At 43.3% G+C, this 19,013-nt stretch overlaps 1 protein-coding gene across 1 annotated transcript in view; it reads left to right on the top strand.

Moving 5' to 3' along the window:
• The window catches only part of sccpdhb (saccharopine dehydrogenase b), a 50,539-nt gene that overhangs the window by 31,501 nt on the left and 25 nt on the right, over positions 1 to 19,013 (top strand). The window contains exons 8-12 of the mRNA XM_084315402.1: positions 872 to 991; positions 1,899 to 1,955; positions 12,813 to 12,924; positions 18,125 to 18,206; positions 18,467 to 19,013. The exon at positions 18,467 to 19,013 is cut by the window's right edge and continues 25 nt beyond it. Of these exons, the coding sequence (XP_084171528.1) occupies positions 872 to 991; positions 1,899 to 1,955; positions 12,813 to 12,924; positions 18,125 to 18,206; positions 18,467 to 18,596 (501 nt within the window). The 3' untranslated portion in view covers positions 18,597 to 19,013. The remainder of the gene's footprint in view (positions 1 to 871; positions 992 to 1,898; positions 1,956 to 12,812; positions 12,925 to 18,124; positions 18,207 to 18,466) is intronic.

Here is a 19,013-nt window from a genome sequence, read left to right as displayed (position 1 = left end):
AGGTAAATATTTAAGTTGTAAATGATGAACATGAAGTTCATTATTTAGGTTACTTATAATAAGAAAGGGGGAGGACCATATAAGAGTATACTTCCTTCCTATTCCTTTTCGGACATGTCATATTTATTTATTTTGTTTATGGAGAATTTGCTCTGCTTATATTTTATTGGTTATTCCTTTTTGTGTGTTTGTTTTCTTATTATTTGTTACATGTTCGAAATTAAATCTATTCTATTCTATATCTACGTCTCCTTCCCTCTCTTCTCTCTCTCTCTATCATGTTTTTCACTCCAGTAGATGTATGTAGGTCAAGCAGGCTGTCTGTGTTGTGATCTCAGGAAAATTATACCATGATGGTGTTATAGACTGTTACTGCCTCTACTTTGCAGGAATAAAATAATACAATAATAATATGAACAGTATACTGTATAGTGATTCATCACTTTCCCCTGTTTGTTACTTCTTCTGATGGTTAATTTCTCTCCTCTCTCCCCCTCTACTCTGATCTCCCCTCTCCTCTCTTTCCTCCGCTCCTCTGATATCTCCTCTCCCCTCTCCTCCTCTCCCTTCCTCTTCTCTCCTCTCTTCTTCTCTGACCGCTCCTCGCTTCTCTCCCTTTCTCTCCTCTCCTCTAATCTCCCCATCTCCCCTCTCCTCTGATCTCTCCCCCCTCTCCTCTCCTCTGATCTCTCCTCTCTTCTCTTCTCTTCTCTTCTCTTCTCTTCTCTTCTCTTCTCTTCTCTTCTCTTCTCTTCTCTTCTCTTCTCTTCTCTTCTCTTCTCTTCTCTCCTCTGATCTCTCCTCTCCTCTCCTCTCCTCTCCTCTCCTCTCCTCTCCTCTCCTCTCCTCTCCTCTCCTCTCCTCTCCTCAGGTCCAGTACAGTGCGTATGTAGGGGTTGGGGGTTTGGTTCCAGTAGTTAAGCTGCTGTGTGGAGGCCTGTTGTTCTGGGTGATGGTTAAGTTCAGGCTTGGCAGGAAGCTCCTCACTACAGTAAGTATCATAGTTCATAACATAGTTTTCCTTCATTATCGATGGGATTATAATAATGTTGTTTTTCAAAAGAGAGCGGCCTGAATGTTACATTTGTTATTGAATAGAATTGTAGGTATTGGCTACAGTATGTTAAGACCTCTGCCTCTGTACATTTAAAGGATTATTTCTCAACAATCCATGCTGTTCTTCATACTGGATACCCTCAGCTCTGGCTTGTTAGCCACAAAACAAATGCAACGTCAATAGGACCATGCTCCAGTATATAATAGCCCTAAAATAAGCCCTGAAACATACTCCACAGTGCACACAAAGTAGATTTCAACATTGATTTCAGGGCTTGTACAGACAAGAGCGTGGCGCCATTGACTTTGCATTAGTTCGTGGCAAACTAGCCAGAGCTGCGTTTATCCAGTGTGAACATCATGGATTGTGCTGAGAAAAGACTGTACCGATCCACAACATTATCGGGAAATAGGGAACATTTAGATTCATAAATGGATCAGGCTATATATTTTTGATATATGAATCTCCTCATATATTATGCTCTGAGGCGCTGATCCAAGCTCCTCGACAAAGAAGGTTGTTTGAATGACAGATGACAGAAAATACACCAACACAAAGTTCACTAAAGAACATGTGCAAAATCCTATAATTGCAAAAGTATTCCAAAATGTAATGTACAATTTTATTCGCAAAGTATTCCAAAATGTAAATATAAAAAAAAAAAAAAATGTAAAGGGGGGAAAAACACATACAGTGTCTAGAATAATATTCATCACATATTTTTCTCACTGTGCCCATTTTGGTCAACCGGTTGACTCGGATGAACGGGGTTCTGTTCTAAGCGGAAGCGAGCAACTAACTACTAGAAGTGGCTGATATTGAGCTCTTCTCTGGTTCACAGTTTCCATGGTTCTTCTCGTTTGGCTGCTTCACCAAGGCTGGTCCCACCATGACGCAGGTTAGTCGGGTCTGTTTGTGGGTTTTTGCTTTTTGCTTGTGCTGTTGTGTGCGTCAAAATGAATGCAGCTGAACGCTCTGAGGCGTTGAAAATGTATTCTGTAGAGCGGGCGGATGGGAACTGTGCCATAGAGCGAAAGCATGGGATTAAGGCCCGGCTCTGTGGCTCCGTTGTGTCTGCCCGTCTATAAGGCCCGGCTCTGTGGCTCCGTTGTGTCTGCCCGTCTATAAGGCCCGGCTCTGTGCCTCCGTTGTGTCTGCCCGTCTATAAGGCCCGGCTCTGTGGCTCCGTTGTGTCTGCCCGTCTATAAGGCCCGGCTCTGTGGCTCCGTTGTGTCTGCCCGTCTATAAGGCCCGGCTCTGTGCCTCCGTTGTGTCTGCCCGTCTATAAGGCCCGGCTCTGTGCCTCCGTTGTGTCTGCCCGTCTATAAGGCCCGGCTCTGTGCCTCCGGTGTGTCTGCCCGTCTATAAGGCCCGGCTCTGTGCCTCCGTTGTGTCTGCCCGTCTATAAGGCCCGGCTCTGTGCCTCCGTTGTGTCTGCCCGTCTATAAGGCCCGGCTCTGTGCCTCCGTTGTGTCTGCCCGTCTATAAGGCCCGGCTCTGTGCCTCCGTTGTGTCTGCCCGTCTATAAGGCCCGGCTCTGTGCCTCCGTTGTGTCTGCCCGTCTATAAGGCCCGGCTCTGTGCCTCCGTTGTGTCTGCCCGTCTATAAGGCCCGGCTCTGTGCCTCCGTTGTGTCTGCCCGTCTATAAGGCCCGGCTCTGTGCCTCCGTTGTGTCTGCCCGAGTGCCCGTCTATATCTGTTTGTTGAACTGATGGATACATCACAGTCTGTTACCAAAGCTACTGTTTCTGCAAACGTACCATTACGTAGGTTCTCATTTAAAAACAAACCAACAGACACGAATACCTTCTGTCTTTTATCTACATCTTCTGACGGATCAATGTTTACAAAATCATTCATTGTTGTAAAAAAAAAAAAAAAACAACAATGAGTCGGCCTATACAGGGAGGAGGTCCAGCACCTGGCGGTGTGGTGTGCTGACAACCTGGCCCTCAGCACCAAGAACAACAAGGAGCTCATCCTGGACTTCAGGAAGACAACGGGACCGAGGTTGAGAGTCTCCAGCTTCAAATTCCTGGGAGTCCACATCTTTGAGGAGCTCTCTTGGACCCTCAACACCTCAGCACTGGTCAAGGAGGCTCACCGGCACTCCTTCTCCTCCTCAGATTCTGGTGAACCTCTACCGGTGCGCCATAGAAAGCATACTACTCACCAACTACATCACGGTCTGGTACGGCAACTCCGACCGAACATCCGACCGGAAAGCACTGCAGAGGGTGGTGAAAACTGCGCAACGCATCACCGGTACATCACTCCCTGCAATTTAGTCTATTCATCACAAACTGTGTCTGAGGAAGGCACACAGCATCGTCAAGGACACCTCTCACTCCAATCATGGACTGTTCGCCCTCCTCCCCTCCGGGAGGTGCTACAGGAACCTCTGCTCCAAGTCAAGAAGACTCAAGAACAGCTTCTTTCCCTCAGCTGTTATCTCCCTGAACTCTGTACCCCCCCCCCCCCCCCCACCATATAAACTCTGAACTCCATTGCCTATACTCTAGGCTCTGTTATCCATACTGTACGAACTTTGAACTCTGTTGCCTATACTCAATCTATACCTACCTACTGCTTTCACTGTCTACAACTGCCCTACACTGTAATTATAGTAATCATAACTACATACTGAGCTCATGGTTGTGGCCAAGCAGTCACTGCTCCGGAAGGTTGGAGATCTCCTTCTGGAAGGTGTCTGCTGCTCCATCCACCCTTCTCCAGAAGTCCACAACCTGGGTGTCATACTGGACTCCACCCTCTCATTTCATTCACACATTAAATCAATAACCAAATCTGCTTTTTTCCACCTCAAAAATATCTCCAGACTCCAGCCATCTCTCCCTGACTCCGTAGCAGAGACACTCATCCACTCCTTCATCACCTCCCGTCTGGATTACTCCAATGCAGTCCTTGCAGGGCTACCCAGCAATGCCCTGAACAGGCTGCAATATTTTCAGAACTGCTAGGGTTCTCACCCGCACCAAATCACAGCACTTTGAAATTGTTACAAATATAAAGTGCGTCATCCACCTCCACTGGCTTACAGTCAAGTCCCACATCAACTTCAAGATCCTCCTCATCACCTAGAAACTCTACATCGCATCCCAGAGGCTGCGGTCCTCTGACCCTGGTCTCCTCTCCATCCCCACCACCAACCTGCGCACTGACGGTCCCAGAGCCTTCTGTGTTGCCGACCCCACCCTCTGGAACTCCCTCCCTCCAGACATCCGCAACACTACATCCCTGGACTCCTTCAAATTACTACTCAAATCTCACTTCTTCATCGGCGGAGGCGGCCATGCAAGGTGCCAACCTGCTCATCGGGAGCAATTCGGGGTTAAGTGTCTTGCTCAAGGACACTTCGTCATGTTGCCCGGGAGCAGTGGGAATCGAACCGGGAACCTTCCGATTACCAGACGACTGCTCTACCTCCTGAGCCACTGTCGCCCCCTGTGCAAAGTTTACCAGCAGTAGTAGAGCAACAAACCTCTCCTCTCAATCTGCTATAGCCAGTGATTGATATGATAGTTACAAGATACCCAACGTTAGTTACAGTCGATTGCATTTGCTAATGGGCCTTGATTCAACAAGTGGGCTTACGTTAACAGGAGGCCTTGTTAACAATGTCATGGGGAATGAATGTTATGGGCTTCCAGCTAACATAACGTTTCTGCACTTGTGTGTGCCTGTCTGTCGCTCTGTGTGTATTGATTGTGTCAACATGCCAAAAAAAACCTTTATGGGAACAAAAGTTTATGGGCTTCTATAGCTAACATAACGTTTCTGCATTTGTGTGCTTGCTTGTCTTTCTCCCTCTGTGTGTGTGTGTTTAATGAGAGACGGTGGATTTGTGGGACAGAATCTCTGCTCTATCACATTGTTGTCACCTCTAACGTTAGTTACTTGGTAGATGATATCAGCAGGCTGTGCAATGAGAGTGAATATAAATGTATATAAATAAATACATATAAATGTTTGCCTAAATTTCACCAATGTCACCATATTATATGTAAGGGATAATGTATAGCTACGAGGTCATTGTCGCAAAATAATTGACCGACACGTAGTTTAAAATACCGAGCCGCCTCGGCGAGGTGTTTTAAACGTCAGTGAAGGTCAATTATTTTGCGACAATGACCGAGTAAAGCTATACATTATCCCGCTTATTACATGGCTAACTTACTAACAATATACCTAATTCATTTGACAAATCGCAGTTGTTCTGTGGCTCTGTCAGCCCAAATAAAGTGATTATTATTATCGCGGGCAGCCCGGCAGGTGTGTCTGATTGGCTGCACTGAAACAGTGTTTGTCAGTGGGCTTGATTGTGTGGGATATTTGTGGATATCCTGATGAAGAATGTGCTCAGTCAACCGAGGATTGGATAATAACAAGGGTTTATTAACCAAACAGATAGATTACATAGAGAGAATGGCTGAGGGGCTCTCCCCAGGTAGTCAGCTGAAGTGACCCAGGTAAAAGACCCCGATAGATCTCAAGAGGAGATCTATATAGTTAACAGGAGGGGGTGTGGTCCCATTTGATAGGTCAGATGGGGGGGAGGGGGTACAGGTTTGGGGACACAGGGGAGGGGGGTGATTCCACAGAGAGGGGGGGGGGGCACAGGTAAGGGGATACAGGGGAGGGGGATATCTTATTCCACAGAGAGGGGGGGGGGCATAGGTAAGGGGATACAGGGGAGGGGGATATATTTACATGAGGACAATATATTATACCACAATACTCACTTTTCTTTCTTATAATGTGGGTGAGATTAATGTATAATATACCAGGATTGTTTGGAACAGGTAAAAGTGGGGACCGATGTAATCCATCGGTTATCAGAAAATAGAAAATAATTAAAATAATGAAAATGTTGGCCAATGTGTTCTGTTGGTTGGCCTAATAGTTTAAAATAGTATTATTTACATACTTGATTCATGACATGATCGACTGGACTGCGGTCTGTGTTATTTTGATATCAGAGATGTGGGAATAGATATCACCATTTTCTTTTATTAATCGCTCAAAATATCTATATCAATGAGTGGTCCTCAACTCTGATATCAAACAACAATTAACATAATCATTAGAAGCTATAGCTGTGCAAATATCTTGGCATACCTTCAGTCGTTCATGTCGTGATTCAGGGGAGCTAATGTGATGGTTGTGCATACAGGCATAGTAATACAACTATTACATACATGTGAGCACTGTCTCTGTGTGGTCAGAGTGCACAGGGTGAAAAACAAAATCGTGTGCATAATTATTAGGAATAGGATTTGCACATAAGGCTAATGTGTACAAAAACATTTTAACAACCGTTAACCTGGTGGTTAATAAAACTAACATGATTAAATTACTTAGGATCCAGTTGTATTTAACCTGAGTTTGAGTGTCACTTTCATCTGTGATTGCCTCAGTTTTGTTGGTCTTTACTTAGAATCAGGCAATTTTCTCCATTTCTTCTCTATAAATGAGGAGATAAAACGTCTTATGCATCGCTTCTGTATGTAATTCTAGTGCATATACTATCAATGGTTCACCATACAGGTGCAAAACAACGTTACATGTCCTCTTCTATGAAAGAATAAAACAACTGATTCTTTCTTGTCTGACAATACAATTTTGTAACCTAAGTAATTCAAATGTGATGTAATACAGTAACCAAACTTGGTGTCTTGGAACAACCCAACTGGTTCTGCCCTGTTTAACAATAGCATTTTGCAATGTGACTCTCTGATCATTTCTCATTGCTATTATAAAATTGGTTAATGCAATCTTACTGATTGTATTTCATCATATTCTTAGTCCATAATTTTCCAGATACATATGAACTCTGTGAAACAGTTCTTGTTTGTGAATCTGACAGTTGCTGTGTCGTGTTGATCATCTGTTCTCGGTCTGTTGTGTGGCAGGGCCAAACAGTAACACAGTAAAAATTAAATACATACATAACAATGTGGACAATGTGTGTTCAGAAGTCTCTTGGTCTACAGGTCTCTGATGATGTCTCTTCTTGACGATGCAGTCGGGAACATTCACTGGTCGTCGTTCATTCAGAGGGGGCCTACAGGAGGTCGCCGTCCGCTCCCTGTGTACCTTGTCAAGGGTCACCGGTAGCAGTCAACTATAGTGGTCTTTTCCTGCAGCCTATGTTGTTCTCCACCACCATCACATGTCTGCCACTGTGCTCACGCTTGGCCCCTATCAGGCCTAGAGACATGGTGGTCAGGGCGTTCTTGAATGTGTTGTGCTGGTTTCGTTGTCCTCTCCTCGTCATTGCGGTACCACTTGATGGAGGGCGAGGGCCCGCCGGTGTAGTGGCTAGTCAGTAGGACGCTCTCTCTCACACGGATGACAATCTTGTCATGGGAATCCACCTTGATGGTCGGGGCTTTGGTTCCCATCTGCAGGTGATGGGTTTGGTCTGCAGTGCCGGGGTGGAGGCCGTCAAAGGTTGATCTCCTCTTCGTCAGTGTCTCCTTGGTCAGTCTCCTTCGTGGTCCTCTGCTCCACTTTCTTGGGGATGTCTGTGGGCTGGGTTGGATGGTTCTCCCACGGTTGTTGTCGTCGCCTCTGGTTGTGTCCGCAGCTCCTTGGCGGCGTCTCTGGTGGTTCTATGCTGTCGTGGGTCGCTCAGGTCACGCGTCGTCTCACTCGTCCTGTCCTCTCACCAATTCGTGATCTGAGGGTGATAAACACTGCCTTAGAAAACTCCTCACATAAATGATTCAACGCCTTTCTGCTAAAGTGGAAAATCATTTTGGGATTAATTCAATTCATTGTAAATAAAATCACTTAATTGACAATAGGAAATGCAAACCAATTGCATTAGCAGTGATTCCTTACGTCAAGAAGGTCACATTCACTACAATCTTATCATTAGGCTTTAAATAAAATTAGTAAATGAATGGCCAAATCTTGAATCAGATAAAATAGCTATTTTTCTTCATAGTCTGTGATGTCAAATTTTAATTTGATCTTACCTCAGGATGCGTTGGCTGTACCTCAGGATACTTACCTCGCCACGACTTCTCTGGCGTTCTTCACATCTCAGTGTGGCTCATCATGGCATAGGGTGGGGAAAAAAACATAAAATCTAGGTAGCCAGTTAATTTTGTATGAAAAACAATCATTCGTTTTGTCATCTAACCTTACTGTCATGCATTTGTCCTAATAAACTAATCTACACTGTAGCACTCAACACTTTGATGACCATTGTTACTCAGCTGATAGAGGTGTGCCCTGCCTGATGTCCTGTCGTACAGAACCTGTGAGTCGCTTTGGATAAAAGTGTCAGCTAAATGATCAATGTTGTTGATATCTTGTACATTTAGATAATTGTGTTTCAATTTTGGTGGTTGATAATTTTGCAGTCATGGAAAGTATTAGTTGTTAAAAGAATAGTCTAAGGAATAGTCATGCATGTTATTGGTTATAAACAGAGAATAGAAGGAGGGGATTGTAAGTAGTTGTTTTCATCATTAATCTTTCATCTCGGGCACTTCTCTAATTCATGTGTCTTTTGAAAAGAGATGATGAAAACGACTGGTTAGTTATTGTTAGTATGGGAGTTAGGTAGATTTTCATAACTGCAAATTCATCACCGGTGTCTAATTCATGTTAATTAAGTGGTTCTCTGTTGCCATCCACCGCCAGGTGAGTTCATCAAGTCTGTGGTCACGAGTGCAGGCATTTGCATTGCTTTGTCTTCCAAGTGCCCACTCTGAAGAAATTTACATGTGGGTGTTTTGGATGTAGATTTGTTCCAAATGGTCAATCGATTGTCTCTCAGCTCTGCACTGTCTCTCGGTTGACATGCAAATTGTTGGATTTTCTGTCTTTTGTGATACAATTTGGGTGTAGTCATTCACTGTTTTGCATCTCGCCTCAGAGCCAGATCTGTAAATACAAACACATGTTAATTCTCCACTCCTTTCCAAGACCATCTGTTCTCCTTGACTGTCTGTGAGCCTAACAAAACATCAGCTATTTCTCATCCATCCTGTCCTAGGATGCAATGATAGTGTTTATCATTTATCAATCATATCGCACATGTACACAAGCATCATATGAATGTGGACCCACACACCTTGAATCATGTTTAAAAATGTCTTACAATGGAAAGGGCTAGTTATCTTTCATTGGTTCTTTAGATAAACACATTAACTCAAGTGAATATAACCTAAACATCTTACTTTTAAACATAATCTATGTTGTTTGTGTTCCAAGTTTTCAACATTGAAAGCTTATAAAGTCTAATCTAACGCTGTTTATGTGGACAATTCCTGTACTGCCATATATTGGGAACCGGAAGTGTTTGTTTAGCTCCCATGGTCAGTATGACCGGTACGCCCACAGATGTATTATAATTCTGAAACAGACATTGTAATTAGCTTTATGTGACTTATAATGTGTAAATTAAAGCAACATAAACACTCAAGTGATCTGAGATAGTTGTAATTTACTGTAACTGAGATGATAGTTGTGTATATGTACAGTTTCTACGTCAAATGACTCCCTTTTCTTGACTCCTTTTGTATCACAAAAAGTACTGAATTTGCAAATCTAGTATGTCATAAATGTACAGATGTAGCAGTACTGACTATCTGTATGTCATGTATGTCATAATATGTTCTGATAAATTGAAAATGGGGGACCCTGATGTAAACAAATCTGGTATTGAAAATGGGGGACCCTGATGTAAACAAGACTAAAGTCTCTCTCTGGTCTGCATCCCCTTAACAATTGTGTATTGAGCTGTGCTGTATTGTACCCATTCTACAATCTGTTAATAAAGTTTTCAATCAATCAATGCATCTATATTTATGATTTTTATACTCACCGGGGACAGCTGTTGTGTTGGGTTGGATCCGTTACGTGTCGTCAGCAACCCGCATCTCGCCACCTTAACTCAACATTTTCCAATAGCAGCGCGCACATACATATACAAATAAAACATATACTACACATGGATTTCACGCACCCTTGGCCTTGGGTACATTACACTTTACGTTCGCTTATGGATAGTTTAATATAAAATAATAACTTCACGGCGCGCATAGCGTCACGTCATTGCTCCATGCGACGTTCGTGTGTTCTCATTCGCCTCGGAAATAACGCTTTGCAATTCATACAGTATTTATTTCCACGAGCTCTCAATAGCCTGGAATTCCTATACCAGCGTTTTGTTACCGAATGAACGCGCCTGTGCATATGTGAAACGTAAACAAACTGAAACGATAAAACTATACTTCCCCAAATGGTTGTTCCCGTGGGCCGGTGTTCTGCGGAATCCGGAAATTACTATCCTAGTTTGTTCCCGTGAACTGCACTTCAATGTTATTCTTTGTATAACGGTAACTCGTCTCTCAATGCTCGTCGCGCTATCCGCAGCCGGTTCTTGACTCAATAAAGCAACGCGACGGGTCCTATAATACTTGTGCACATACAAACGAGACTTAAAACAGACACACAAACATTAATACATATAAGTTAACGTGTGTGTATATCTGACTGTATTGGATCGCTGTACGTTTAGTCGGCCAACATCTGTTGCGACAAGGCATTTATCCCTTGATTTAACTACACATCGTTATTAAAGTCATAACGACCGAACCTGACTTCGAAATTTACCAGCGATATATTAGATTATATATACCTTTTAATCACACTCACGGTCCCTTCGACCTGCGACTCGTTAAATGTACATTCACGTACTCCCGAGACAGGTCATCTTCCCGCTATCTGTATAATCAATTGGAATTCAATCCAAATACATCGTTTTCAGGAATGGAAGATATTGTGGGTTTAGTTTGAGGTTGAAACAATGAATATTATGACGCTACTCTGGTAATTAATAGGTTCCAATAGAGTAGCGTTTTCCATGGATATCACATCATAATAAGCCCACGCTTCTTGCCTTGTTGCCTATATTTTAGCCTGCATCAGCTAGACTTGGGTTAGCAAACCAACAACCGATTATTTTGTGCCCTAACTTTCGGTTTGGCAACAGCCAAATCCGGGAATAGCACAGACAACCCATCCTTTCAGAACATCTGTCCAGATAAGGACCCAGGTACACGCGTTTCCCCGGTACGATTCTCAATACAGATCAGATATATTAATGCACATTATTCTCACTCAGCCATGATCTCAATATTTGACAACATTCTGTAATATTCACCTGGCACAGAGAAAAGCGGGAAAGTTTTAATTCCTTCCATACATTTTTGGTCGACCATCCTATTATACTCACTTTTCTCTGTATAGCTGAAAACAATACAGCACGCCGGGAGGACGCAAAAAGTCCGTCACAAGTTCGTAGACGCCAATTGTGGGATATTTGTGGATATCCTGATGAAGAATGTGCTCAGTCAACCGAGGATTGGATAATAACAAGGGTTTATTAACCAAACAGATAGATTACATAGAGAGAATGGCTGAGGGGCTCTCCCCAGGTAGTCAGCTGAAGTGACCCAGGTAAAAGACCCCGATAGATCTCAAGAGGAGATCTATATAGTTAACAGGAGGGGGTGTGGTCCCATTTGATAGGTCAGATGGGGGGGAGGGGGTACAGGTTTGGGGACACAGGGGAGGGGGGTGATTCCACAGAGAGGGGGGGGGGCACAGGTAAGGGGATACAGGGGAGGGGGATATCTTATTCCACAGAGAGGGGGGGGGCATAGGTAAGGGGATACAGGGGAGGGGGATATATTTACATGAGGACAATATATTATACCACAATTGCGAACAGCTGCGCACATCGGTCATTATTGTCCCACAGCGGTCATTATGGTCTGATAACTGACCTCTGACGCGCGCTATTGACCAATCACAAGCAAGCATTTCGGCGAATGTGAAAACGCCATGTAATAATATGTTATAATGCAGTTGAATGACGTGGCTTCTGACATACTGTACCCCACTCCCTTAAATACTAGTCACGTTCTGAAATCTACAGCATAACCCAATGTATTTTTCTGTTTCATAAACATTTATAAAAAATCATTACAATTCATTACATTCATATAAAAAAACATATCTGCATTGTCGACCACTATACTGTGGCCTATGAGATTGGGGAATTGTACTCATTCACTCTCTTCCCCCTTCTCTCTTTCTCTCTCTCCCTCCCTCGCCCCCCACCTCCTCTCCCTCGCCCCCCACCTCCTCTCCCTTGCTCCCCACCTCCTCTGCCTCCCTCGCTCCCCACCTCCTCTCCCTCGCCCCCCACCTCCTCTCCCTCGCCCCCCACCTCCTCTCCCTCGCCCCCCACCTCCTCTCCCTTGCTCCCCACCTCCTCTGCCTCCCTCGCCCCCCACCTCCTCTCCCTCGCCCCCCACCTCCTCTCCCTTGCTCCCCACCGCCTCTGCCTTTCTCGCCCCCACCTCCTCTCCCTTGCTCCCCACCTCCTCTCCCTTGCTCCCCACCTCCTCTGCCTTTCTCGCTCCCCACCTCCTCTCCCTTGCTCCCCACCTCCTCTCCCTTGCTCCCCACCTCCTCTCCCTTGCTCCCCACCTCCTCTGCCTTTCTCGCTCCCCACCTCCTCTCCCTTGCTCCCCACCTCCTCTCCCTTGCTCCCCACCTCCTCTGCCTTTCTCGCCCCCACCTCCTCTCCCTCGCCCCCCACCTCCTCTCCCTTGCTCCCCACCTCCTCTCCCTTGCTCCCCACCTCCTCTCCCTCGCCCCCCACCTCCTCTCCCTTGCTCCTACCTCCTCTCCCTTCCCGTCTCAGATGGAGGACACCTGCTTCAGCCTTACGTTTTTCGGGGAGGGCTACTCCGTGGGAAAGGATCCTTCCCAGGGCAGACCCGACGCTAAAATCTGCACTCAGGTCATCGGAGCCGGTAAACCAGACAGAATATCACTGATGGTTTAAAACAATTAGAGCCAGTTGACAGTCATCATAAGTTTCATACTTTCAGAGTATTTTTGTGGATGATTGTTAAAGTCCCCATGAAATGGCTAGCAGATTGCTATATTATTCCACATATTTATGCGTTTCCTGTAAAACAGGAAGCTAGGGAGAGACTTGTAGTGGATATTGATTGGCATTTACCCGTACTGTAGCCAATAGCGCTGTATGTGCATTATGGTCGCCAGCAAGCTAATATTAGCAATGTTATGCAACATTAGTAACGTTAGCTAGCAAGCTAACATTGAACATTTCTTCAATTTAGTTAAAGTTAAGATTTTTTTTAAATTTTTTTTTATTATGTTTTTGGTAGATTTTTATTTGTTTGTACTACCGGGCAGTCGGGTAGAGAGAGAGAGAGAGAGGAAGAACGGGAGACAGAGCGGGGGGAAGACATTCGGCAAAGGACGCCGGGTCCGGGAATCGAACCCGGGTCAGCCGCTTCGCGACGCAGCGCGTATGGGTCGCCACTTGGGTGCCCTTGAGTTAAGAATTAAGAGTGCTAGCCTAGTTACAATATGGTGTAAATGTCAATGAAAAGCATTTAATTGGATGCAAAATTAGTATACGCCCCTGTGTGCAGGATGACTCATCAAATTTTTTTTTATCGTATTCCAGGAAATTACAAACTCCAAAAAAAGATACCATTAACACATTGGGTGCTAACGATGAATGACGATCTATCGCTTGTGTGCCACCACTCTAATCAATTGGAGGACGAGCACATTTGCAAACGTTTAAACTATATCTTAAATTATGGCTATGGGTCTAATACACCCGTCGCTTATCAATGACTTGCTTGCAGTCAACATGTACGAAACGGATTGTTTTTTCATCAGTACATTTCCGTTTTATACCGTTTTGAATACGAGTATAGTTTTGGAGATTTCTAGAAAAAAGATTCCGCAGGAATGGCCCTTTACTGGAATACACACAACACGTTGTCATTTTCCGGCTGATTTATGAATAGTTTTCAATTAAACGCTAGATTATCGATAGTATATGTGTACTTATGCACGCTAGAGAAGCGGGCTGAAAAATCGATTATCTATGCCGTGCCTGGCGCTAACGTTACGCACACACTGTACACACACAGGAGGCACGTTGTGATCGCTGTGAAAAAAAACACTGGTCAAATAAAGTCCTTACCTCAGATCAGATCTTCTGCAAAAAGATGAATACAATTCCTGATCGCCATTCCAAATATCGATCGCGTTTATTGATCCAACGTTATACTCCGAAACACATAATCGACGCTTCTTCCAGTGCCCTCAGTGGATGCAATAGTCTCAGGTTACATGCCTCAGAAGTAAAATGTGGACCCCGGAGTTTTTTTTTCTGATGCATTCCCGAATCCACTCCATTCCAATGGGTGCAATACCATCCGGGAGACGATAAGGGGCGGTATTTGCCCTTTTCGAGCTCAGAGCCATTCCCAATGATAACGTGAGGCTGGATGGATGAAAAATTAATGGATATCGCTAATAAAAGAAATAACGATTAAATAACGAGATTTCTCATTATTGGCACACAACGCATGGTGGCCAACAACGCGATTTCTCGTCGTTGGCACCCAATGTGTTAAGAATACCTACAAAACAACTTTTGTGTCATTGTTGGGACAGATACTGGCGTATAAGTGACAATCAGTGCAAGATTATGTGATAAAAGAACTTAAACATGTATTTTGATTTTAAAGCACTACAAACTCCCTTTTTTTAATTTCTTTTTTACAATTGTGTGTTCTACCTATTGTTTCAATAATCTAGGTTGTCAAAGTGGTATTTTCTATAGTGTAGTCATCACGCTAAACAATCGAAGATGATGGGTTTCCCAAAAAGGCAAACCACTGTATAATGCAAAAACTGTGTTTTCTAGGCTTACAATAGGCCGTAAAGGCTGCATATTTGAAGGCATTAAATATATATATTTTCTGCATTATACAGTGGCTTCCCTCTTCATTATTTTATATAGTGATGTCATAACATTGCTGTGAATGGGTGCTGCCACTTCCTACTAACCCATTCATCACTCTGCTGATATGGCTGTGTTGTGGATAAAGAAAACTGCAGCCTAATCTCAAATATTGTGCTGTAGAACTGAATATGCATGTTTTAATCCATCAAAGGCAACCATACTGTGATACACTGTTGACAATACTGTAAATGAATAGATGGATTATTATAGACCATGGCTGTAACAATGCTATGGTTAAAGTACACATCCTCCTAATATATCACAATTCTCCCCTTTTGTTTTTGTTTTACTAGGCATTTAACAGAATGCTTTTATCCAGAGCATCTTACAATAAGATCCAAATTACAAAGATGGCAAGTTATACAAGTTGTTTTAATGTCCTAAACGGATCATGGCAAATTCTTCTTTTGCCTGAAATCAGTCCTTGCAAAATGAACACAGAAAAAGCTAAATCGGCCCTATAACTTAACTTCATTGTGTTATTCCAGTTATCTTGGACAGTTGAATCAATATCTATAAATATAGACAACTGTCTCCCAAAGCTGGAAATCAGAGCATCAAGTCTTACATTTGTGATGTCACCAAGTGACACTTTTTGGTCCTCAGTTGGTCCATTTACAATGAATTACCGACTTTGAAGACTCATAGACCTTTAGTTTGAGTTCTTTATGTATTTTTTAATGGTTAACTCCTCTTGGAGCCATGGCTTTGAGTATACAGGCTGTTATTGGTGCAGAACCCCATTTTTCCATTCTTTCCCTGGAGAGGGAGAGCTGCTCTGGACTAGGCCTGTCGCGATAATTACATTATCGACTTATTATATGATATGTGGACATGAACTCGGATTATTTTACTGACCGCGATATTGCCCATTGTGTTTACAGAGGTGTTTCCACACAGCCCCCGCCACACACACACACACACACACACACACACACACACACACACACACACACACACACACACACACACACACACACACACACACACACACACAGTGCGGACAGACAGTGAACGTGGAGATAACATGTGTTACTCAAGAGGGGGCTGTTTTTCCAGACAACTGCATAATTCCAGCCAGAGAGTTTGGAAGAATAAATGGACTTGGCGTGGGAACATTTTGGGTTTAAGCCAAATTAGAGAGAGGAGAGTCCATTAACTCATTCAGCGCTGGAGCTTAATCCGCGAGATGACGATAGTACGCCACCGCTGTAAGTCAATGGGGGGACTGCGAGATTTGCGAGTGCTTACAATATATCTTAAATTATAGCTATGGGTCTAATACACCTGTCGATTATCAGTGAGTTGCTTCCAGTCAACATGTACAAAACGGATAGTTTTTTCATCGGTACATTTCCGTTTTATACCGTTTTGAATATGAGTATAGTTTGGGTGCTTCTGAGTAATTCCAGAGAAAGACGCGATAATAGCGTTTTAGTGGAATACACTAAACACGTTTTTCGCCTGATTATCGAATCTTCCTGAAATCAATGCTAGATCATCATTATTATCCTTCCTCGTGCAAGAATGCAATGTGGTTTAGAACAGTACTATATACCTGTATGTCATGTATGTCCCTATGCCATAAATGTCATGATGTCATGTTGTGTATGTCATAAATGTCACTATGAATTGAAAATGGGGGACCCTGATCATGTAAACAAGACAAACGTCTTTCTCTGGTCTGCATCCCCTTAACAATTGTGTGTATTGAGCCGTACTGTATTGTAAATAGTTTTCATTCATTCATTCATTCACTCTGCCTACCTCGCCTGAGTATTTAAACCCCGCCCGCACGGCTCGGATCGTCCCAGAAAAGAAACTACACCATTCCCAGTGGAGTGCAATACCAGCTGGAAGGCGTAGGCGGCGGTATTTGCCCTTTTGCGAGCTCAGACCAATTCCCAACGATAACATCAGGCTGGATGGATGAAAATGAATGGATATCGCTGATAAAAGAAACAACGATTAAAACCCGACTATACTCGTGATTGGCGCTCAAGCGATGGCGAGTTAACCCGACTATCATCGTGACTGGTGCTGAATGAGTTAATGCAAACAAGCCAGTCAACTATAGATGACAATTCAATTCTTCTCTATTGAACGATAATTTCCACCTCAGTGCTGAAAAGCAGTCGGGAGAGGTTCAGTGTTCTGGGTCAGACAGGATGAGAGAGGAGCACAAACTCATGTGTGTCATTATCTGCGCCTTCTCTCCTCAGCTGGAAGAATCAGCTGTAGACAGCTTCATTTTAGCACTCGATTGCTTGAATGGGTTGAGTAGGCAATAGTCTTAAGTAACAAAGAATGAGCTGATCCAGCTCTGATAAATAGATAAATAGATTACATGTGACTGCATCTTTGTTTCAATGAACCATTCGATTTCACCCCCACTCGCATGAGGGCCACTGAGTCTAATATAAACAATAGACAATAGATTGTCCAACTAAATTAATTATTGTGACAGGCCTACCCTGTACTTCCTTGAAATCTGAGTGTCTGTGAATGTGTGATGTCACTAATAGGTTGAACCTATCATTCATGGTCTAATATTTAGTAACTTGACACCTTTAGTTTAATCAGACACAGAAAGCAGAGTAGGTATTGACATGTCTTGAAAGAATATAAGCTGCCAACTCGGAATTCATAGGAAATATCAACCTGTGCTTGTTGCTCATTTTCATATTCATAGATCCTTGCATTCTCAGAGACGGTACAAGTGTACGGATGCTGCTGAGCCATTTTCAGTGGTTTATTGAACAATGTGGTGGAAAAAAACATTAATACAAATAATTTTTCAATATAGACATCGTTTAAGGGTTAATACGTCTGGAGGGGATCTTTAAATGTAGGGCTTAGCTACTGCTCTGAATTAGAAAATGTACCAAATACACCAATTACATCACCATGTTACTGTCGATGGGTTATTCCAGGGTTTGTCTCTTGGTGACATCATCACTAGAGTCTTGTCTCTCTGGTGTTCAGCTTAACGGAAATTGAGAAATTGAGACATAATATAGTATAATAGACATAACACATGTGAATAATATTTTAGGGTGGATTCTCTCTTTCAGTGTTTTTGGCAGCAACAATCCCAGAAAAAAGAAATAAGTCATCTTGGAGGGACTGATGTCAGTGTTTCCATTACTTCACAGAGCCTGGTTACGTAGCAACACCGACGGCCATGGTGCAGTCAGCCATCACCCTGTTGAATGAACTGCACTCACTCCCCAGAAGGTTAGTCGAATAGGAGTCTGCCTGTCTTTCTGTTTGTGTGTTTGTTTGTTTGTTTGTTTGTTTGTTTGTGTGTGTGTCTGTCTGTCTGTCTTACGTTTCTGTCTCTCTCTCTTTTCCCCTTACCCTATCCTCTGCACACCATTCTATGTTTCTCTCTCTTCTTGTTAGACATGGCAGTATTATTTTCCTCATCCTCAGATGTCTCTCTCTCTCTCTCTCTCTCTCTCTCTCTCTCTCTCTCTCTCTCTCTCTCTCTACAGGGGAGGAGTGTATACTCCTGGAGCTGCCTTCTCTAAGACCACCTTCATTGAGCGTCTCAACGGCCACGGCATCAAGTTCTCTGTGCGGAGCTATCCCCAGGTTTACAATATAGGTCCCTCTGTGTGTTAGTGCTGCAGGCTTCTCCAAACAGTTCCTCTCTGCTGCTTTAACCCTTTCACAGCCACACTACAGAAGGTTAACCTTTCACTACCACACTACAGAAGGTTAACCTTTCACTACCACACTACAGATGGTAGTTTTTGATTTGATACTGTATTTTATCTCTCAACTACGTTTCTCATTGATGTTGCATCTATGTGATGCCCTCTTATTGTTATATTATTCATGGTACTTTATATAAAACTGTACATGTATGATGTATGGTGTTGTGTCAAATTGAACTCTTGAGAATAGATTGAACTGACTGATTGAAAGGAACTCTATATATATTTCTGCGTTTTACTGTGGTCAATTCAAGTGTCAGATTATAATATGTTGCAGAACACTGAACATATTTACCGTATTGTGGTCCAAGTATCTTGATAA

The sequence above is a fragment of the Notolepis coatsorum genome (assembly GCF_963971535.1).
Source record: "Notolepis coatsorum genome assembly, chromosome: 5".
Lineage (NCBI taxonomy): Eukaryota > Metazoa > Chordata > Actinopteri > Aulopiformes > Paralepididae > Notolepis > Notolepis coatsorum.
This window is presented reverse-complemented; position numbering and strand designations above follow the sequence as displayed.